Source organism: Quercus robur, chromosome 1, assembly GCF_932294415.1.
Source record: "Quercus robur chromosome 1, dhQueRobu3.1, whole genome shotgun sequence".
In the NCBI taxonomy this organism is placed as follows: domain Eukaryota; kingdom Viridiplantae; phylum Streptophyta; class Magnoliopsida; order Fagales; family Fagaceae; genus Quercus; species Quercus robur.
Window position 1 is genome coordinate 26,213,232 of NC_065534.1, and position 23,298 is coordinate 26,236,529.

At 38.2% G+C, this 23,298-nt stretch overlaps 1 protein-coding gene across 1 annotated transcript; it reads right to left on the reverse strand.

The window, feature by feature from the left end:
• Window positions 1-1,152: 1,152 nt before the first annotated feature.
• LOC126727461 (E3 ubiquitin-protein ligase listerin) lies at window positions 1,153-16,623 on the reverse strand. Its single transcript, XM_050433141.1, has 17 exons — window positions 16,465-16,623; window positions 16,242-16,359; window positions 16,050-16,112; window positions 15,673-15,750; window positions 15,087-15,178; window positions 14,322-14,424; window positions 12,842-12,994; window positions 10,490-11,148; window positions 9,807-10,299; window positions 8,510-9,039; window positions 7,306-8,044; window positions 5,792-6,491; window positions 3,758-4,800; window positions 3,146-3,604; window positions 2,467-2,697; window positions 1,577-2,073; window positions 1,153-1,486 (listed from the first exon to the last, which is right to left on the reverse strand). Exons 1-16 carry the CDS (start codon window positions 16,518-16,520, stop codon window positions 1,846-1,848), a joined length of 5,745 nt encoding a protein of 1,914 aa, XP_050289098.1. The 5' UTR covers window positions 16,521-16,623; the 3' UTR covers window positions 1,153-1,486; window positions 1,577-1,845.
• Window positions 16,624-23,298: the final 6,675 nt, after the last annotated feature.

Below are 23,298 nucleotides of genomic sequence, written 5' to 3' on the forward strand. Positions count from 1 at the left end.
TAACCATTGCAAAGCCAGCACCCCAAACCCAACCAACACAATTATTGTCATCCACCAACCACTCCATACCCAGCCACCACTAACCATTGCAAAGCCAGCAGCCACCAACCATCACAAATCCAACCACTACACTCACCGTCATCTATGATCTACCTACCCACCATAATCCCATACAATCAGCCACCATCATCCATTTACCCACTGTTATCCCATCCAATCGGCCATCGTCATCAACAACCCAAACACCCCAGACCAACGAAACAAACCCAAATACTGTCATCAAATCTCTATTTTAGCAACCAACAAAAAAAAAAAAAATCCAGATCTCCATTGCAACACCTCCTTTGACTGCCGCTACCAGATCATGCCGAAAAGCTACCTTGACCACCACCAACATCACACCTCTCAAGAAGCCTCTTTGTGACTTTCTTTGTCTATTCGAGATGGGTAAGAGAGAATGGCAAGAGCCCCAACAAACCTGAGAGTGATGAGCTCCTTGGTGGCTCTAGTTTGTGGGGGAGAGAGAACTTGAGAGTGAAAGGGAGAGTTATCGCTGGCGATAAATGGTGCCAGCAAAAGCTGAAGCTAGCCAATAGTGTCTTAGACCTTGGAGCCTGGGATTGGTGAGAGAGGGGACTAGAGGTGGCTAGGTTTTTTTTGGAGAGAGAGCTGATTTGGGATAGTTTGAGCATAAAGTAACTATGGGAGTAAAAAAGAGTGATAAGTATCAAAGTACGAAAGAGTGAGCAAATGTAAAATGTTTTACCAAAATTTTATGTGTAAAATATTTTACATAAATTTGCTTATGTTGATTTGCTTGACTGAAAATATTTTACTACAAAACAAACATTGTAAAATTGGAAAATATTTTCTTGAAAATATTTTACATCAAAACAAACGAAGCGTTAGTCTGTTGGAAAAATTCCTACATTAACCTCCTCCCTCTTTTCCCCATTTTCAGAATCCATTGTTTTCCCTTTTCTCTATTGGAGAATGGGGAAGGGCTTATCCAGACTAATCAGTATAATGATGTTTGGGCACATGAAGGGTACCAGCAAGCCAATGGTCAGTCCTGATTGCAAGCTATTCTGGAGGGTGTTATGAGCATTAGCTACGTTAACATTCAAATAAACTTTTAGCTGCAGAAAATCATTATAAAACAAACAAGATTGCATATCACTATGTTTCAACCCTTTCAACATTACTGAGATTCTAAAAGGGAAACAAAATTGGGACTTCATAAACTTGATCTATTTACATATATAATGTACCCAAAATTCTGGGTATATTTCTCTGCATATGTGCATGAGCTAATAACCAACATTCAAAACCTAAATAGAAGTATGTAGTTACTTGGAGACAACGTCCAACTTCATTAGAACTCATTGAGGGTTGAGAACATTTTCAAAAAGATTTTACGATTTTGATTTGGCCGCAGTATAATGCATCTCATCTATGATCTCAAAGGAAGCTTTAGCTACCAGCACTGAACAAAACAAAAGGCATGATCATTAATTCTTGGATCACAAGAATATTGGACTTAGAGAGAAAGAGAAAGAGAGAGAGAGGAGCTTACAAATTTTTCCTCTACACCTATGCTGTCCCTTTCATCCACTAAACGAGTCTGGGGTTTGTAAAGAGCAAAGGACTATAAAAAACACTGCCCAGAATAAGAGTATTGGCTTATGCATTTGAGTTATTTTGCAGAAGAAATTAACAGCTATGTTCTCTGGATGTTTGCTTCTACTCTTCAATTATACCATCAACCACTTCTTTGGCTAAATGATATACGGTGCAATCAGACAAGAAAAATTCATTGAGACTGACTCCAGGTTGATCACTAGGTCAGAATGGAGACTGGCACAGGGGGCAAGATGATTTGTGAGAAGTTGAGAACCACTTATAGAGACAGGCTGAATGGAACTTGTGCTTGCAAGTCTTGCAAGCAAGGCGAGGAAGGCTGTGGTTGGCAGTGTGGATGACACTGTAACAGATAGGACACTCCTCGACGCCTTCAAATTCTTTGTCAAAGTTGTTCTTCCAAATTCTGATAGCTTCTGCTAAAGCTCCATTCTGCATCATAGAAACAAAGTACATTATCTTCATTGTCAATGTACTAATCCTAATCATAACATGCTTAGCCTCACAGCCATCCAATTGAATGGAACTCTAGTTTATCTATCTGTGGGCTGCCCACCACCCCTGACCCCCCCACCCCCTGCGCAAACTCTCTTTTTTCCCCTCCATGGAAAACTGCTAATTGTATTTTATTGACAGGCAACACTGCTTGCATCTGATTAGGCTACTCAACTTCAACTTCAACTTCTGCTGCTACATCCAGGTATAGTCCCACGAGCATATCATGTTCACCAATAGACGATTTCACATCTCGGACCCTATCAGTTGAGGAAGAGAAAAGAAACAAACAAAAACAATGAAAGGTGAACTAATATGCATAACAAATACCTGACTACGGACAAATGACATCATAGACATTAACCACTTTCTCTGCTTCACTTCACTGATTCCTAGGCTCCTAGTACAATCAACATCCACAGGGCGTAATGGGTAAGATGCAGGAAGACGAATGACTAGATCCATTCCTGTTTCATCCTTTGTATAGGTTGCAACAACCTCATTTGCTGATTTACTTACACTAACTGAAAAATTCTCATCAGCAAATTCGGCTTTCTTAATCTGCATTGGAAAAGCAACAATGTCAGTATTACAGTGGTTCTCAAATAATTAATGATCAATGGAAAGAGTTATTTTAATACCAGAGAGTATCTATTATAAATAACCAAATCAAGGTGGTGCCTAATCATAAAATAATAAATAGGGATCAAGTCTAAAAACAATGACAATCACATTTATTAAGAGACGTTAAATGATCACTTGTCACCATGTCCAGGCATAAAAATCCAACCAAAGTGAAAAGATCTACTTAAAAATTAGTGCTTTGTAATTTCCAGAAAGAATTAATTTCCACACAACCGATAATAATAGATTCTGGAGGGCATTCAAGAGCTAATAAATTTATATCTTGAGGCATAGAAAAAAGTTCAATTTCAGATTTTAAAGTGAGCTTATCACACAAACATTTTATTTCCCTATAAACAATAAATGCACCTCAAACCATGCACACCTGGGATAATTCGTTTGCAATGAGAGCAGGACTGCACCATGCTCTTGTAAAAGATTCAATTACAGTTGATGTAGAACGGTCGCGTAAATCAGTAAACCACCCTCGAACAAAAGCAGGAAGAAAACAAAGCATCAAACCAAATATTGCTCCAGCAAGTGAAGCTATTTTCACTTCTTCAAGAGGCCAAAGAGATTCCACTGAGAACAACAATGAACCGGTTTTAATGGCACGTGTGGCTGCACTCGCAACTTCTGCTATCTCAGGAGGAAGCTCTGTGTCTTTCTTCTTCAGACTATGTGCCATGAACAGTTCTACAGGGATATGCTGGAAAAGGCAAACTAGAATCACTGAATTTGCAGAATCTTGTATATACTGGACCAATCTCTCCCTTGCAGATGATGAAGATGGTAACGACCATAAATGTGATAGTAACAAGGACCAAGCAAGGAAGATATTTACCTGAAAAGTTGATTAACATATCAGGATATTACTGAAATCATCAAATTTTTACATCAATCATATGAATAATGAAATTGATACAAGTGCGAAAAAGAAGAAAAGAAAACAGAGCAGAGCAGATTGGATTAAATTTAATGTATAAAGCAAATTTACCCGTTGTGGTGCCACCAAATCCATTTCAAGAACCTCATAAGGTAACTTCACAATCATGCAAGATATTTCCTCCCTCAAATGGATTCTTTGTTCTGATGACAAATCCAAACGGCTTGGATCCTGGTCACTTGTAGTATCACCAACCAGGTAAGATGCAGTATCTTCTCCAATGATGGCTAAATGTGACACAGGTTCAGTTGAAAGCATAAAATAAGCGGCCAACTGCAACGAATGAACTTGTCTGGAGGAAAAAAGGATGGCATACAAAGAGCTAAAGGGCCCTTTGCTTAGCCCCCAAAATTCAACTGACTTTACTGCTCTTTCTCTAACATGTGTCGAAGAATTAACAACACTCGAAGCTATTAACTCCCAGAAGTAGGGATGTTCAAGTCGAAAAGATGCTACAATAGATGCAGCCTCATGACAACAGGAACTTGCAATAGCCTCAGCAATTCCAGTGCAAAAAAATATGCGAAGAATACCTTCTAGAATCCGATCTTTGATGGGATCCCATCTTTCTGTTCTCAAGGGATTTACATTATTTGCATCTTCTGCTTGTTGGAGTATAAGAGGCCCAGAAAACAGAGAAAATGATAGGAGGGCATTTGTAGCAATATCTATAGGAAACGAATCTGAAACCATAACAATTTGCTTGAGGTTTTGACAAATAATTTCCAAATTATCAGAAGTAGACATGCTAGTGATAGCATCATTCACACTTTCAGCAACTTCCTCCATCATTACAACTGCTGATTGAATCCAACGCCTTATATTTGACAACAAAAACTCCCAATCTTCTTCATTAAATTCCTTCCAGCAATAACCAAGTGAAATAACTAATAGCTTTGATAGCAACATCTGCACCACTGGCAGCTGATTAGCTGCAGCAGTTACACCAGCAACATGTCTCTGCTTTCGAAATAATTCAAGCAAGAGTGTTCTCTCAATAGCGCTTATGTTTCTCTCTGGCTTCAATGCTTGTATACCTCCCATTGTACTTAAAGGGTAACAAGATATAACCAACCAAAACCATTCTTCCATATCTACAAGAGACATAACATGGTAGCATTAACAACAAAATACCATGCATCATTAAAATAAACTGTTTGTGAAACCACCAATGGACCTTCATTGCATGCAGAACATGACTAATGTGGGCCCTGTCACTTGGGGCATGTTTGGTAGACTGTAATAGGCACAGTAATATAATAGTTATTCCTATAATTTAGCTATTCTTTAGTTTAGTTATGTTTTTACTATAAGGAATAGTCATTCTTTATGAATAGTTATTCTTCAAAATAAGAAATAACTATTCCTTCTTAAAAGGGTTGTATTAACTATTCCTTAGTAAATACAATAGTTTCAAAATTTAATATATTTCCAAATAAACAAACTTTCCATATACATCTAATAATTATAAAAATAAAAAATCGTAAAAAATAACATATATCTCTCTTAAATTTAAAAAATAACAATTTTTAAGCAGATATAATTATATGAGTAAGACGTTTCTTAAAATAAATCTTAAGTTTTATTCTAATGTTATAACTCTCAACCAAACTTATGAATAGGTTTAGTTATTACATTACATCACATTTTATTCCTAGTAATAAAGATTACAATTCATGTCGCAATCTCCATTCAGTGTATCAAACGTACCCTTGATGGTCCCAAGTAGAATATTGACGTAACTAGAAACATCAAATGGACTAACCAATGAGCTCTAGCTCAAATGGCACATTCTCCATGTAAAAGCAAGTGGAAGGTGAGGTCATGGGTTTAAGACCCATAGGGTGTACCAACTCTCTATATTATCAATCTGTACAAACCCCCCCCCCCCCTCAACCCCCTTCTCCCTCTTCCAAAAAAAGAAAAAGAAAAATTAAAGAGAGAATCTGTGATGTTTGTATTGAGTTATGTTTAGGTTCTTGAGTGGGTCCTGTACTCCATGCATGCGATCAATAGTGTCAATAAATATTGTGAAACACATAATAATAGCTTATTGTAATTGATTGGAAAAAAAAATGCATTTACCTTCTCCTGTTTGCCATAAAATCAAAGGTGGGAACAATAGAAGTCTTTGGAGCCAGCCTTCAATAGCTTCCTGCATATGATTTTTGTCTAAAGAATCAAGATTAGCATCTCTACCGGTTTCACCAGATGCAATGCTTCTTCTACATAATGATCGTACAAGAATATTCACAAGAGGAGGAAGAATTCTCAAACAGTTTCTGTTTATTGCTTCGCCAATAAAAAGCTTATTTACAAGCAATTCAAACACTATCATAGCTTTCTCTATTTCCCATATATCATCTTTGACCAAAGTAAAAAGAAAAGATACAAGAGCTCTCAAGAAGGGTTCTTCAATAACCTTGACTTCATCATCTGAAGCAGGCCACACAACAGACAAACTATGTGCGCTTCTTCCTCCATAAACAAGAGCACCATCAAGTAATATATTGAAAATGGAATCCAAGAAGATTTCCTGGAAACAATAAGTTCTACTTTTGGCATATGAACTCAGCAAAGGCAAGAAACAAGCTACAGCACTGCCTCCCGGCCATTTCCACGTGCACAATATTTCAGCAGCAAGCCAGGCTCGAGCAGTATCCTCTTCATTGGCTGCTTCCTCAGGTGGAGAAGGATCATGTTTAACAAAACCAATGACTGTGTCTATACCAATTTCCAAGATTAGTTTGTTGATGAAAGAAACAAACTTGTTACTCCCAGAGGCCTGCATTTGGCATATATTTGCAATTTGTAAGTCATACAGTTCTTATACCTGATTGAAAAACTGCGCACACAATTTATACAAGTAAAAACATGAATTTTAATAAAATCAATTATACTCTTTTTTTCGTGGGTATAGGGTCTGGTATAAGGACTATTGTGTTAAGTATAACTTAAAATGATATCAGATTGACCATTGCTTGGTCATGTGTCACAGCAGACAAAGGCCTGCAGGAAAGGCCTATTTTTGACGAGATCATAGTTCATAAGATTTGAATATGTACTAGATGGGATGGTGTTAAGTTCTTGCTTTTAGCAATAGCAGAAGCAGCATCAGTGCAAGTGGTCATAACTAATAACTCAAGGAATAACAAGAGTCATAAAATTATATCCATGCTAGAGGCATCTACGGAAGTTCCAATGCCTGTCTGTCCTGAGATGGAATTTACATAGGCCATAGAGTTCATACATTGGGATTCACTTAAAACTTCTAAAGAACTAGGATCTACACTTCTTAGTTTAGAATAAAAATAGAGAGAATAACAAAGAAACAGCAGATGCAGTAACCAGTAGCAGACACAACAAATAAGTATCATGCTAACAATGCAAACTGCACACCTTAGTTGGGGGTGGGAGAGATTAATGCAATAGTACTAAGCATGCTACCATGATCCAAATCGACAAGACAAAGAATCAAAGCAAAAGATTATTATAGAGGAATTCTCAAGAATAACTTGGCAATGCCAAAAAAATTAATATGAAGCAATCAACAACAAATATCAAGAGAGCAGAAAAAGTAATCCAAAAGGCCCACTCACATGAATATCAAAGGTTGCCTTCTCAACATCCAACGCAGCTATTCCCTTTGAGGTGTTAAAATCTGGACTAGTCCACAATGGCCAAGTATCATTCTTGCTCAGAAGCTGATCCATGAGATTTTGTTCCTCATCTTGATATTGACAAAGACGTTGAAGAACTTCAATCATCCACAGGCAGCACAAAGATGTGATTTTATCGGCATTTAGTCTATCTTCATTGAAAACAGCGGAACGAATAGACTGAGTCAAGATAATTCCTATTCTCATCCTATGGTTTATGCTGAGGCTTTTCCAGAAGTGATTACTTATCTTACAATGAAACGCATGCACTGATTCACCAAAATCCAACCTAGCCTTAATTCTTTTCCTGGATTTGTCATCAATTGCATCTCCTATTGCTGTTCCTATGCTAAACTCCCAGTCAGTAATAAATGTTGCAGCTAAAATACCTGTAACTAGTCCATTTTCCTCACCAAGCGTCTTCAAGCAAAAGAAGCTACCATCAAGTACTTCAAGAGCAAACAGAGCCATCTCACTCACGTTCAAAGAGCTTTCCAATTCCATCCCAAAATTCTTTACCCCAGCAGCTAACAGAGAACCTGCATCCCTGACCCAAGTCAAAGAGGACTCCAGAACAAAACTGAGTAACTTTCTGAAAACCTCCTCAAATATCAAGATCAATGTATTTCTGGACACAAAAGTAGTTTCATCGCCTTCTTTCGAACCACCAAGAACAGCACTGCAGATAAGGCAGATAAAGGTCACAATATGCAGTAATCAGCAGCAAACGTAATCAATTTTTACTTTTTCTAGTTTTAAATTACTGATTATTCCAAAAGTTTAAGCAATTAGAAAATGGTGAATTTAATCAATTTTAACTTTTTCTAGTGTTAAATTACCGATTATTCTAACACTCCCCCTCACATATGGGCCAACATTGGTGCAGTATGTGCAAGTAAAAGAGTTATCCCAATAATATGGAAAACTCAAAATGAACGAACTACCCCCAAGGTAGAGACAATACATCATGTTATGGAAATGATGCTTTACAAACAGTATATACATGATTGTTGATTCATTTTGTATCATGTTTATGATGAAAGTCTAGTATCAATTTGATTATCTACACTCTTGGGCCATGACGTCAGTTCCTGACTCAAAGTAATACATAATGGAAATACATCATGATGAAAGTGTCACATACCACAAAAACCGAGCATCAGAAGTTCTGAAGGGAGGAAGTGAATTTGCCACATAAACAGCAGCCAGTTCCAAATGCTCATGATGCCAATGATCTGGATTGGCACCTTTCCGAGTACCAGAATCTTCCCCCACTTTCCTCCTCTCGATTTCATCTCTTGCTTTCTCTAACAGCACTGCCAATATTGCTATATGATTGGAGTCTCGGTACCCATTCATAGTTTCAGAATGCTCCAGGTTAGTTGCATATGTTATAACACTACCCCACTGCTCAGAGAAATATTCATCATCAAGCAAGGCAAGCAACAGATCAAGTCGAGCACTGGTAGAGCAATTATCTCCATACAAACACCAAGGAACAAAAATGTCCCTGAACATCTGCATAAATTGCTCTTCCTTTAATTGCCCATCACTGCCATCTGACAGACAACTAGAGGAAGGACCTTTATTGTGAATAAAAAGTTCTTTGAGTATCTTGCGTGGTCCAAATACAGAAACAGCAACTGATAGAAGTCTCACACTCACTGGTGAGTCCTGACATAGAGAAGAAGAAAAAGACTAGTGAATAACTAAGTAAGAGTATATAAAAAAACATATCAAGGATTCAAACAAGAATACTCAATCAATCACTAATTGAACTCCTTCAAAAGAAAGACAACTTTCTAGTAATTAATGGATATTTAATAATAATAAGCCTCATAGAAATTAATTTTTTGCACATCATGTATTCTTCTTTAACCATAGCTCCTTGCACATCACGTAGAATAGCTCAAACTATAGTATATACAAAGATTTACAAAAGAACATTCTCAATGCCTTCTTGACATAAATGGAATTCCTCCTTTATACTACTTAAAACCTTTATAAAGTAGAAATTATACAGACTAAAATGCAACGTCACTATGCTCATAAACACAAGTTTCTATTAGTTCACGACTCAAGGTTTTATTCTCTTTTTATTTTTATTTTTTTCCTCTATTCATGGCCTGGTGGGCCAACTGAGTATTACATGGACCATCTGAGGCAGACACCAGGAAAACTGCCCCTTCCTGGCTCCCACTAGTTAAAGATGGCCAAAGGATTAAAGTCTCTAAAGCATGACTGGTACCATGTCCAATGACAGGTTCTTATTTGGCACAATGACACATAGCATAGAAGCATGCAAGCCAATGAATGTACATTTTCAGGTTCATGAGTGTCAAAAGTGTACAAAAGTGAGATCTACATGAAAAAAAATTGAAAAAAAAAAACAGTATATAAAATCTTACACCATCTGAAGAGTTTGCACAGTAGTAACTTACTTGTGATCGTATTAATGGGAAAGACTTTGCCAACATTGGTCCCACTATATCAACCAAAGGCCAATTTTCACCTCTATGAATTCCATGTTGCTCCAGTAATAAGATAAAATGAATGATGCGTTCTACACTTTCAGTAGCTCTTTCTAAGTTCTCTGTTTTCTGTAGCATACCTAGGCAATTTTCCTGAAATTCTGTACTGAAAGCAGCGAGCAGATCATGTTCCAGTAAACTTATGCCTGAAAGAATTTCAATAATAAATTTTCCCAAGTCTTTCAGATAGCTCGTTGGATAATTAACATTCAATGTTTCCACTGTCTTCTTATTAGAAGCTAAACCACTGTTGTCAGATGAATCTGCAGATATTCTAGAGAAGACTCTATCTTGGTTTTTCACACTGACAAAAAACATGTAGTCTTGCCACAAAAGCTTTACGAGGATGCTGTCAATCAGAGTGACTCGAAAATGATGGATGGACTCCAATCCCTCACAGAATCTGCCATCAAACAGAGGATGAAAATCACAAAATCAGGGATAACTTAAAAAAAGAATAAACGTGACAGCAAAACAAAACCATAACAACAATAAAAATAAACTTGAGCTCCATGATAAACAAGCAACTAAATCAGAAAAATATAGGATGTCATTTAAAAATTTCCAAATTAAAAAGTAAAAAGGACTCCAACCTTGATGCATTATGTAATCCCCAAATAAGACATTCTTTAAATGCCTGGAAGAATGCTAGTCTATCAGCATTTGAGGAATGGGAAGGATTCCTTCCTGCCCAGAGGTTCTGGAAAAAGTCAAGAATAAAATTCTCTCCTGCAATTGCTTTAGGTGGCAAAGTGTCTAAGAATAGAACCAAAGCTGGGTAAGAAATCTGCTGAGATCCAAAGCACCCATTTCTAAGAAAATGCCAAAACCGATTGAGTATATTTTTCTGAATATTCAAGGAAGTCCAACTGTTGGGGAATCTTTTAGAGAATAGTAACACTGCATCCCACATTGATGAATGACAAGAAGGATCCTTCTCCTGGAAAGCCCCAAGTATCGTGCTAGCAAGAGTTTTTAAATTTCCTTCATTTATAACCTGAGGAACGTTTTTTATGAAACTCCTTAATACTGAAAAAGTAGCCGACCGAATAGCAGGGCTTTGAGACTTTAAAAGGTCCACAAAATATTTGTGAACAGTGAACAACTTTTCGGCAAAAGAAATAGCGGTTGCCCTAGCCTTTGAAGCGTGTTTTGATTCAGCAGGTAAGCTATCAAAATCAGGTCTTTCTAATTGCATAGAGACCAACACATCAAGTAGTGTTGCCAGTGCCAATAATGATGAAGATATCACCTGCAGTTCAAGAAAATAGAAGAAAACAGGATTTTAGAAAAGCTTTTTGAACCAAGGAGAAGTCTCCCGTAAATGGAGTATGATTATAGGGTAATTCCCGCTTCCCAGGCTAGGACTTCTGATCACTGGCTATACCATTAACATGGATAATCTTTTCTTTTCTTTTTTTTAAAAAAAATTTATTACTTTATAGATTGACCAAATTACACCTGCCTACATCTGCTCTAGAATTTTCATATTTCTCTAGCATCAATTTTCTCTCAACCTCCTTGCCTCCAAATAGAAATTTCCTAAACAATATACTACCAAATAGGCTACACTCCAACCAAGAATTAGCAAAGCTTCATATAAAACTCTGTTATCAATCACACTAATCAATGAAGCATCGGTCATCCAAATCAACCCAGCCAAGCCCTTGATTGAAGAAAAATCATATAATCTACACATTCTACAGCCCCAACTGGAAGTGACATTTGGCTAAATATCCACATTTCCAAACGAGGTGACCAAATCAGAAATCCAAAATTGGGTCTTGATGCTCAAAGTGGTTACCCAATCAGAAATCCCTTAAAGAAATGGAACTTCTAGAGTTCAAAGCAAAGAGCGCAGTATAATCCAGAAAATATGTTTGAATATGGTTAAAGAATTGGGATTGTAATTGTTGGCGATAGACAATTTGTTGTTGGCTGATGAAGTACAAACTTTTTTTTTTTTTTTTTTTTTGAGTGAAGTAAAAATGGTCTTGATTCAGCCTCATGGTCCATAATTTTTCACTTCCAGACCACAAGCTTTAACTCATTTGGAACTTTCTGCAATATGCTTTTTGACCAATCAAATATGTGCTTACATATATAAATTTTATCTTCTGATCAGCAGCATGCCTTTTGTGCAGTGAAGAGCCCATGTTTTTTTTTTTTTTTTTTACTAAGTAATAAAGGAGCCGTGGTTCAAATGGATAGAATCACCTCATAATTTGGGCCCCATTTAAAAGCTAAAAGATCTCCAGATATTGACATTCAGAGACATGCTTGATTAAGCAAGTGTGAGAGAGTCAATTAAGACACCAGGGAGAGGAGTGGATAGGTGCATATCCTCCCGCTCCACCAGTTCACCAGTAATGGTAGACCAATAGACTAGCACTCTTGCTGACAAAAATCCATGTCACCAATGGTTATAGCTTTCTCAATCTGATCATCCCAAAAAATTTTAAGAAAGTAAAAACAATATCAATGTATTTAGGTCATTAGAGTATCTCTTAAGGCTTGGATTGTGCCATCAAATTTCTATAAGTATAATGACAAAAGAAACTTAAGTTTATGCAATGTATAAATCTCAAGGGAGGCAGGAGTCAAATTTTTTTTTATATAAATGAAGCCCATGTAACTATGATAAAACACAGGGAAGTTGGAGTACTTCGTTTTTTTCTTTTTTTTTCCTTTTGTTTGATCTGGGGGTGGTGTGTGTGTGTGTGTTTGTGTTTGTGGTGTTGGGGAATGGGAAGGAGGGGGGTGTTTGTTACCAAAAAAAGAGTTGGAAGAGAAACATTTAGGACATGTTGGAGGCTGAGAGAGAGGGAACATATTATTCTTCCTCTTTTTTCTATATTAGGCATCATATTATCTCCCACTCTCCTAGTTTTCACTCTCGCAATGAAGAAATAACAGATCTAGCTTTTGCTCAATCAAATGCTTACCTGCTGATGCATCTCTTTCAACTCATCCAAAGCTACTGCTTTATCAGACATATTTTCTGGTGTGAGCTTTAGATTTTCCTCCAGATACATAAATATCTCATTTGTGCATAAAATCAAAGCATCTAATCTCTTCTCCTGTGCTGGAAAGGCCACCTGATGTCACAATAGAACGGTAAGATTATACTAAAACCGAAATCAGAATATAAATTGCCCATCAAATTGAACAATGGACCAGAATACAATTGCATAGACAAGCTGCTTAAGAGGGTTATTTGATAGGAATGAACCTTCAAAAGAAAAAATACATACTTTAAAATTCATGGAAGTAAAGTTTATGAAAATTTTGGCAATTGTGTGTGTGTGTGTGTGTGTGTTGGGGGGGGGGGAATAGTTGGACATATTTAAATGTACCGTTGTCTGTAAAAATAAGCTAATATATAAAAATTTCTCATTAACATAACAAATTTTTAAAAGATTAAGCTCTGACCACAACGACTCTTCTAAGCATACTCTGAATTTATATTTCATTTCATTGACAACCATCAACATCATTAACATTTAGCCATATGTTGAAAAAAATAATTCTTAAAAATTTCAAGACAAATTACTCAAGGTTGAGTTACTAATGAGCACTAGCTCAAAAGAATGGGCAGAGGATGAAGTTGTGGATCCAAAATCCACTGGTTGCATGTATCAATAAAAAATACTCAAAGTTGAGTTGAAATTGGAAGGCACTCCGACCCTACATAGTAACTATTAGTTTAAGCCAACAGGCCCAAACTACTAGTAAGCCAATTATTTTTGACATCCCTGCCTAATATACCTACCAAATAATTCCAACCAACAAAATTGCGAAATCAAATACCCAATTTTCTTTGTTTGTTCTTTTTCTTTTTTTTCTTTTTTTCTTTTTTTTTTTTGGGTTGGGTGGGGTGGGGGGGAGTAAATAACTAATTAAAGAAGCACAAAGGGGTGCAACCCATGTACACAGGAAGTGTACTAGAGATAATTTTTTAAAGTAGAACCACTTATTTTGAGGAAATTCCTAACATGCAAGGAAATATATTGCCACAATCCCTCATTGCTGAAGGACACTAACAATTTGCTTTAGCAATTTCGCCCAAGCCAAGAATGAATATATAACTGCATAATCTGGAAGGAAAGACAGAATGGACAATGAATATGCACTTACTAATGGAGAAAGTTTCGCCTTTGGTTGTTGTCTAGCATATCCTTAAGAGTTTCTTTCGATGAACTTATTTTAATAGGTTTATTTTGTTTAAAAAAAAGTTCTGTAAAAATATAATTGTACCTAGAAAAAGTGAGGCTTTAGAAAGCAGTATAGTATATCAATAGGTGGTGAACAAAAGCTGGCATTTCAAGCTAAAACAAACAGATCCTAAAGGTAGCAGAAGTCTTTCCTAATTGCTATATTAAATAATTGAAAGAGAGAGAATCTAATACAACGTCATCAGCAAACCTGTAATGACCGTTTTGCGGCTTGAGAAACTTCAAAAACAGGATCAAATTGAGAAAACCACCATGGTCCCATCAAAGACTTCAGATGTGGAGCTAAATCTCTCCTGAGAAACAAAAACAACAGTTACACAAGAAAGATTTCAGTACCCTTTGGCAAAACTAGGGTTACAACATGCTAATAAAAAATAAGGAAAAGTATGCAGAAATTAAATCTATTAAATGTAAAGCTTGAACATGCTATCACTGTATGTAGATATTTACAGAATTCCAAAACATAAAAATTCAGAAATTTGAGACAAGATACCCTTGCTTAAAACAATATAATGTCTTATTAACTTGCCACAATAATTATATCAAAGTACCATCAGCATTCAAAAAAAGTGATAAGGAGATATCCATTCATGTTACAGATTGTATTAAAAACAAACTAGCTACAATATGACCTAAAGCACCACAAAGAAGTGGATGTAATTAGCACCAATAATTTTTTTTTTTTTTTTTTTTTTTGGTCTTTTGCCTCCACTATGAATTAAGAAATGGTAATGTACTCTTTTCAAAACACAATCTTCACCTCAGTTAAACATGGTCAAAAGCAACCAATATGGTATCTCAAGAAATAGTAATTTAAAAATAAAATAAACTAAAAAGAAATGGGATCAATGATATCAACAATGATTTCTCCTCATTAACTTCTCAGATTTCTAAACAGTGCATCACAAAAAGCGGAAACCAAAAGTCATGAGTCTGTATCAAGATAGGTTCAAACCCAACGGCAATGACAAGATTAGTCATGGTGTCATGAGTGGCTCGCCGAACCTCCCTATTATAGTCCTGCAACAGCCTCTTGTATTCAAATGCCTACAAAAGAAAATGCAAGCTACTTGAGTTTAAACCAAATTGAAAGTTGACAAAAGTACCAAACTAGATAAATATTAACCGAGCATAACGCATAACAAAGTACAATAACCTAGAGCCTTGTGGCTTAGTGGCATCACTTCTTTATATGATTCCTACTTAGCCTATGTTTACTAAAAGACCTTAAAACCCATTTTTTTTCAGTGACCACAAATAATACTCCAATAATTTCACCCGTATAATTGCCACTTAAATGGGTCAATAGGCATACCAATGAATCAATGCTAAAATATCTCACTCAATATAGTATGAGCATTGATTAGTGAGAAAACCATATTAACAAGTAACCACAATTTATTTTAAGAGATCGTAAAAAGAAGAGCATATATTCATTACTAAGTGTGGAAAAGGGGTGCAAATAGAGTGTGCACTATAACTTACACACCCTGCATACATTGACCGACATCCATATGTAGGAGAGAGACAAAAAAATGTACCCATTGTGGAATAATTGGTACTATATCCTTCCCGGACTTCTGCTTGAGCAGCTCAGATAGAGATGCCAAAGCTTTAAGCTGCAGAAGAAGCAGAAGCCAATGAGTTCTCATTACTTAACACACCACCAAAAAATCACATATAAATTTAAACAACTGCAAACAACAAAAGATTACAGCACTCGGCAGTGGTACTAATAGAAGTTATTATATATTTCAACAGGCACTGCAACTTGCAAGAAGTAGTAATTGACCTTTTTTAAAAAATAATAATAATTAATCAAAGATACAATCTTCTTAAAAGTATATTAACAACACCATATACTTGAATCTTGATAGGTGTCGAAAAATTCTTCGAATAGGTAAAGTGATAATTTTACCTTGGTAGTAGAATCCTTCCTCCCAAGCCTCTTCAAGTGTTGTGCCACTTCACCATCTATATCCTAAAAACACCATAATTCACAATCAATGATTTAGCATTAAAAAAGATAGTGCCTTTAAGGCCAATTCTTTTAGGTCATTCAATTGTTTTGAGAAAAATTGAAGCTTGATAAAAGGAAAGAAATACATACAAGAAAGGGCGCAGAGTCTTCGGTGGCGAGAGAAGAAGAATCGAGACGAGAGCTACCAACATAGCCACCGAATCCCACAGTGGCCGTAGAACCCGTCGGCAAAAGCGAAGCGGCCAAACTGAACGATAAACAAATAAACAAAGTATCATATCTTGACATTAGAAATCAAAAATTATGATAATGAATCATTGTTTGTATAAAAGAAGGATAGGGAAAATTGTACCTGCTGCTTGAAGGTCTTGCCTTGCCTTTACCTCCTTCTCCTTTCTGCCTCCCCATTCTGTATCTCTCTAGTTACAGAGAGAGAAAGAGAGTTTTTTTTTTTTTTTTTTTTTTTTTGTTAGAGTTTGTTTTTTCAGACAAGAGCTCGGTTTGAAGTTCAAAGTTGGGAACCCCTTAAAAATACATCTGCGCTCGTTTTTTTTTTTTTTTTTTTTTCCTTGAACAAGGGGCTTTCTCCTGTTACTTTTATCCAGGTCAGTAACAACATGGACACTGTAAAAGTATTGGGTAAATATTATGAACGTAATAGTTATCTTTATCTTTATGTATTAGGTCTCACACTCCCACCATCTATTTGCTCCTATTTCTTTGTTCATTCTTAGTCTAGTTTTCCTTCTTCACTTTGGAGTAATTATTTAGTGCTATGGAGATACAATTAATGTGAAATCTCTCACATGATAGTGGGCCTTATTAATCAAATTTATGGAGATCCATTACAGTGGCACTATTTTTTTTTTTTTTTTATAAACGTCAATGTTATTAATCAAGAAGGAAAAACACGGCAGTCTACCTTACAAGCGTCCAAGAGGACAACCAGTAGATTGTGATTATTGAAACAAAACGATTGAATAGAGTTAATGGAGAGCTTTGTAGCGGCATGAGCAACTACATTACAATCTCTCTTAACCCAAATAAAAAGACTAGAAGTAAACGATTCCTTGAGAACAAGGATATTGCTAATAATTCTACTAATGACCCAATCAGGATGGCAAAGTGGGGAGGAGAGGGAGTTGAAACAAGTCTTGGAATCTCCTTCGATAATTATTTGGTCCCACCTTTCATCTTTAGCAATTTGTGCAGCCCATAAGATGGCGGATGCTTTGGCTTGGAGTGCGGGGCAAAACTAGTGGTTCTTAGCCCAAACCTTTATTTAAGGGCAAGCACACATTTATTATGCTCCTAAAATATTAAATAATTACACCTTCACTTTCAGACAGAGAACAAAAAAAAGTTCCCTAATCAAGCTTTTATTCAACAAAATATAAAAGATCCAGCCAATTTTGAACTCAATCATAGGCAAAAACAAACTCTCAATGGTCATTTATGTGATTAAGTGTTGTATATATAAGTATATACAAAGTATGTAGTGATATATTATGTTTGAAAGTTAGAGAATTTTGAATTAAGATTTGTTGATGCCCATTTTTTCAAATCCATACCCAAAAGCCTATGAGGAAGAAAGTCCAATAAGAAGCAAGACTTAAAAGCCCATACGGAGGAAAGCCCAATGAAAAGCAAGGCCCAAAGACCCACCAAGAAGACTAAAGAGCAAGAAAGGTCCAAAGAAAGAAATGCAAGAGAAAGCGATCCACAGCAGAATGTAGATCTGCAACAGAAAACAAATCTGCATCAGAATACTGTTTGCCACAGAATACAGTTCTTCAACAGAATGGCTTCGATAGATCAAGGCAAATTGGGCCTAAGACCTTTTTGATCCAGTCAACATTATTTTGCCCACAAAAGCCCAAATCCTTTTGTATAAAAGAATAAGTGTGAAAACTAATATGAAAAAGTACAATGAAAAGAAATAAGGAACAACAGGAAGTGTCAACAGCAGGAATTGCGTGAAGGAAAGAAAAGTCAAATCAAAGGAAATGACAAACATAGCAGGAAACGCATAAAGAAATAAGACAGGGACACGCAATAGAACAAAAAAAAGCTAATCTGCTACGGCAAAAAGGGCGTGGGTACGAAAGAAGATAAAAACAGAAGATAGTGGAGCAAGCACACAAGGGCCGAAGCACCACCAACCTGTACCCAGCCAATACAAGAGAGGTGAGCCCACGGTCAAGGGGATTCAGAGGGTGTGGTTTGGTGGTGGAGGGAAAAGGGGTCTATATTTGGTTTCCAGCTATGACTTCTTTTAGGAATATACCCTGCTGAGATGGTATCTTACCCAAAAGAGGTAGTAGATGGCTGGAACCATCTGATGCATGCCATAGAGATAAGTGGTGAGGTAGCCCAATCCTTATCCATTTGAACCTAGATGTAGAGGTATATAGCAAGAACAAACAAAAGGGAATTTTGTCATGAAATGAGTAATGACGCAGCAAACGTATTCTGAGCAAAGGTAATGGTCGGGCAACCAATGGGTTGGTGGGCAGTCCTAAAAGAATGTCCACAACAAGCCAAAAACAGTTGGTGAAGCCCTAGGGGTAAAAGAGAGAAATCTCATTGAATCAATTCACTATAAAAAGAAGAGGTAGGTATGGATGTAAGGGGGGAGGAAGCACATAAAGGGAGGAACCCATAGTAAGAGAGTGAGAAGCACCTAAGGGGGGAACCCATGGTAAGAGAGCAGTAAACACCTAAGGGAGGCACTTAGAGAGAGAAAGGCACCTAGAGAGAGAGAGACCCAAGAAAAGGAAAGACCAATGGGGGAATAACCCACGGCAAGAGAGTGCAGTGGGTCTTTTTTGCAATGTTGGGCTGGGCTGCCTCCTACGGTATTTGGCCCAAATGTTCTGAATAAGGGAGTCGGGACTAGTCCAATTGTAACTCACTTTGGTCCGGCTTGTGCACAAACTATGTCCCATTCGCTAGAGTTTAATCACAGACCCGTGGCAGGCAAAACCACTGTGAGTAAGTTATGGCAGGCGGATATAATAAAGATGATATAAGAAACACAATCACTACTTTTAGACACAATAAGTAAAAGTGAGCAACGAAAGGCTCTTTGTACACAGAATAAGCTAAGTGAAGAATAAAAAAAAAAAGAGTTAGCAAAATCAAAGCGTTATTCTACCACTCTAAGTAATACACAGGGTTTAAACCAAGAAGGGAAAAATTGTTCCCTCAACGCGAGTAATCTTAGAGAAGAAATTAATTGCTTTAAGAGAACAGGCCTAAATGGTTCATGCCCAAATACAAATCTTTTGCCTTTTGTAGAGACCAAGGCTATTGAGGGAGAGAGGAAATCAACCTATTGATGCATGCCTACCGTTCTAAACTCTCTATTTTTCTTTTCCTCTCCTTCCTACTTCCTGGTTTTCTTTTTCTTTTGTTTTACTTCCTTTCCTTCTCAATGCTTACTTCTGGGTTATGTCTTTCTTTAGAAATTCCTATTATTGTGATTTTCGAATCCCCCCTCTCTCAGTGCACAGTAAGGGGTCCTTTATAGAGCCTGCTGTGACTGGTATTTACTATTTTAGCCCTTAACTACCTTTGTCTGGTGTGGGTGTCCTTACGAACCACTTACTGGTCGTCAATAGTTCAGCCACCACCACTCACTTGTGCTAGCTGTACCGCTCCCCTCTGCCAAACAAAGAAGACTATTTTGTTTGTTTGCTTGCTGTGGCTTTTTCTACCCGTTACAGTGTGTGTGCTCTCTCTCTCTCTATCCCTCATGGCATGCACCTGGTGGTTCCAACTCATCCTTGTTTCTTTTGGGTGGCATGTCATCCCAGTAGGACATTTCCCCCAAAAAAGCCTAAGCAAGAACCCCAGAATAGGTTTTTTTCCTTTCCCCACCACCAGACCATGCCCTCTGACCCATTATCCACTACTTCCTATATTAGCTGGGTACAAGGTGGTGGTGCCTGAGTCTCGCGCGTGCTTCACCTGCTACTCATGCACTTACCGTGTTTTGGAGATTGTTCTGTATGTTCTGTGTTGCACTTTTGGCTTCTTATGGCGTGAGTTGTTCTCCGATCTGCCATTCTTAATGACTTGCTTCTATTGGGGATTGGGCCTTGTTGGATCATGTGCCTTTCTTCCCCCGGCCTATTCTGTGTTTACTTAGTGACCTTGTTCTCATGCTTCTGCTGTACCACTCTGCTATTCCTGCTGTAATGTTGTTTGACTCAATCCTGCTGAGCCTCTTTGGACCTGCTGTTTATTTCCCTCCCAGTGACTCAGTGTGTTCACTGGGCCTTTCCTTACACTGTTTGTGGGCTCCTGTGTCCCATTTCCCTCTTGGGCATCCTTGGCCCATTTGCTTTCCTTGGACTTCCTCAACCCTTTTCCAATTCTGCTTTCCCATGGGCCTTTACTAACTCTCTTTGGGCTTCCCTGACCCAGTTACTTTATACTTCATCCTTGGGGCTGATGGGTCTTCCATTAGCCCTTTACTTTCTTTGTTTACATTACTTTGGGCCTACTGTGACCCATTCTCGCTTTTGTACATTCTATCCATAGGTTTGCTTCCTCTCTCTTTCTGAGCCTCTTCAGGCCCGTTTACTTCTTCAGGACCCATTTTTTGAGCTTGTGAGCCATTCATTCCTGCCACTTGGGCTCAATGACTTTTTCTTGCTTGCTAATTTTGGTCTGCCCATGTTGCTGGGCCTTTTCTCTTACTGGGCTTGCCAAAAAATGAGTTTCAACATTTAGCCCCCTGAGCATATGAAACATTCCTGTGGTTTATATGTGAATAAAAGACTTTTCTGTCCTCTTCTGACCCCTTTTTTTTTCTTCCTTTCCTTCGCGGGCTTTTTCGAATAGTGGTCCCCAACTCATATGTGTTTCTTTTCTTTCTCGCCATGAACAGTGTTGTCTCTTCGAATTTCCTAGTTTGGTGGTTATTCTGAAGTGTAGCCTTGCTTCATTAATTTCATTCCTTATCCTGAGGCTGACCCATCGCCTCCCTTCACTTTGGTTTTAATGATGTTGATATTTAAAGAAGTCTCCCTTCATATTTCAACCACTTTCTCCTTTTTCCACACAAACGCCTTTTTCGTTCCCCTTCCTTCACCATCTTCCTTTCTTCAAGTATTTTCACTCATTCATTCCGATCAGCCATCACACCATGACACCGGAAAAAAGTCAAAGCTCTTCCCGCCGTAAGGGGAAAGATGTTGTTTCCGATCCTCCAGCTACCCATGATGAAAGCGAGGAGGCCGTGTTCTCCGAGCCTGATTCTTCCGGCAAAGAGGAGGTGCGGCGTCCCCTTGACAGTGAATGTGCCCCTCTAATAGATCCTTGGTACAATGTCCACTCCCATTTTCCAAAGGTCCCTGACGATTACACGCCGCCGCCGCCAGGCCGTGTGTGGCTTGCTCTTTACCGCCGCAACACGGAGGCTCCTTGGGCACCATTGGCTTCTTCGATTCCCAATCCCGTCATTCGCCAAGGCACTTCGCTCCCAGTGCCTATTCATTTCGAGTTTGGGTCGGGCATGGCCTTGGGTTGAAAGGAGTGGGTAGATAGTGAGTTATCCGATACGGGCTTCATGGGTTTGCTACAATGAGCTGGCGTATTGAAGGCCATTGTTATGTCCCGCTGCTTGTCCAACTACAAGGACCTCTTTAATCTCCGTCATCTAGTCCGCCGGTGGTGCACCGCCACCCACACTTTCTTCTTCTCCTGTGGTGAGATCACCGTGACCCAAGTGTTGGGCTGGGCTGCCTCCTGTTGTATTGGGCCCAAGTGTTCTGGATAAGGGAGTTGGAACCGGTCCAATTGTAACTCACCTTGGTCCGACTTATGCACAAACTATGCCTCGTTTGCCAAGAGCTTCGTTCACATGCCCATGGCAAGTGGAGCTACTTTGGATGAGTCATGGCAAGCAGACATGATAATAATAATAAAAGAAAGTACTTTTGCCATTAGACAAAGTGAATGAATGATCCCCAATTGAAATGATAATCATAATGATAAGAAACACCTTGTAAAGAAAATGGTGGAAATAAATAGGTAAGACATGAGCTATCAAAAGATAGAAAAAGATTAATCTGTCATGCCAAGTTATGTCATAGGACCAAGACCAAGGAGGGAATCGTTTTCCTCAATGTGAATAATCTCCTAGGAAAGTCCTGCCGTAGAAATTAATTACTTTGAGGGGGACCTGAATAACTTGTGCCCAAAAGAATCCTTTGTCTTTGATAGAGAGTAAGGCTTTTAGAGGGAGAGAGGGGATCAACCTATTAGTACATGCCTGCCATTCTATCTCTCTGTTTTTCTTTTGTTATTTCTAATTTTTCTTTCCTTTTTCCTTTTCTCTTCTTTTCTTAGTGCTTGCTTCTGTGTTATGATTCTCTCCTAGAGGTTACTATTACTGTGATCCTCCCCCTTCTGTGCAAGGCAATGGTCCTTTATATAATGTCTGTCGTGACTAACTTTTACTATGTTAGCCCTTAACTACCTTTATCTAGTCTGGGTGTCCTTGCCGACCACCACTGATTTGTCAATCACTCAGCCACCACCTCTTACCTATGCTGGCTATGCCACTCTCCATCACCAGACAAAGAAGGCTATTTTGTTTGTTTGTTTATCGTGACACCCTTACTTGCTACGGTGTGGGTGCTCTCTCTCTCCCTATCCCTCATGGCATGCACCTAGTGGTTCCCACTCATCCTTACTTCTTTTGGGTGGTATGTCATTCCAGCATGACATTTCCCCTAAAAAGCCTAAACAGTAACCCCAGAATAGGTTTTCCCCTCTCCCTACCACCAGACCATACCCTCTTATCTCTAACCCATGACCCACCACTCCCTGTATTGGCTGGGTACAGGTTGGTGATGTCTGGGCCTTGCGCATGCTCTACTTCTGTATATGTCCAAAACTCGCCTGTTGTGTTTGCCGTGGTCTAGAGGCTCGTCTGCACATTCTACCGCTCATCCTTGACTTTTTATGGCGTGAGCTATTTTCTGATTCCTCATTCTTTATGGCCTACTCCCTTTAAGGGCTAGGCTTTGCTTGGTTGTGTGCTCTTCTTCCTTCAGCCTACTCTCTCACTCCTTCCGTGGTCTTGCCTCTATTTCCTACCGTACCACTCTACCATTTCTGCTATGATGTTATTTGACCCCAGCCTACTGGGCCTCTTTGGGCCTGCTGCTTA

Excerpts from the sequence above, each read along its gene's own strand:
- LOC126727461 (XM_050433141.1), bottom strand. The coding sequence starts at position 16,520 with ATGGGGAGGCAGAAAGGAGAAGGAGGTAAAGGCAAGGCAAGACCTTCA. Across the intron at positions 8,045-8,509 it reads TCTGATGCTCGGTTTTTGTG|TGCTGTTCTTGGTGGTTCGA; the intron begins GTATGTGACACT and ends CCTTATCTGCAG. Across the intron at positions 3,605-3,757 it reads ATTTGGTGGCACCACAACGG|GTAAATATCTTCCTTGCTTG; the intron begins GTAAATTTGCTT and ends TCAACTTTTCAG.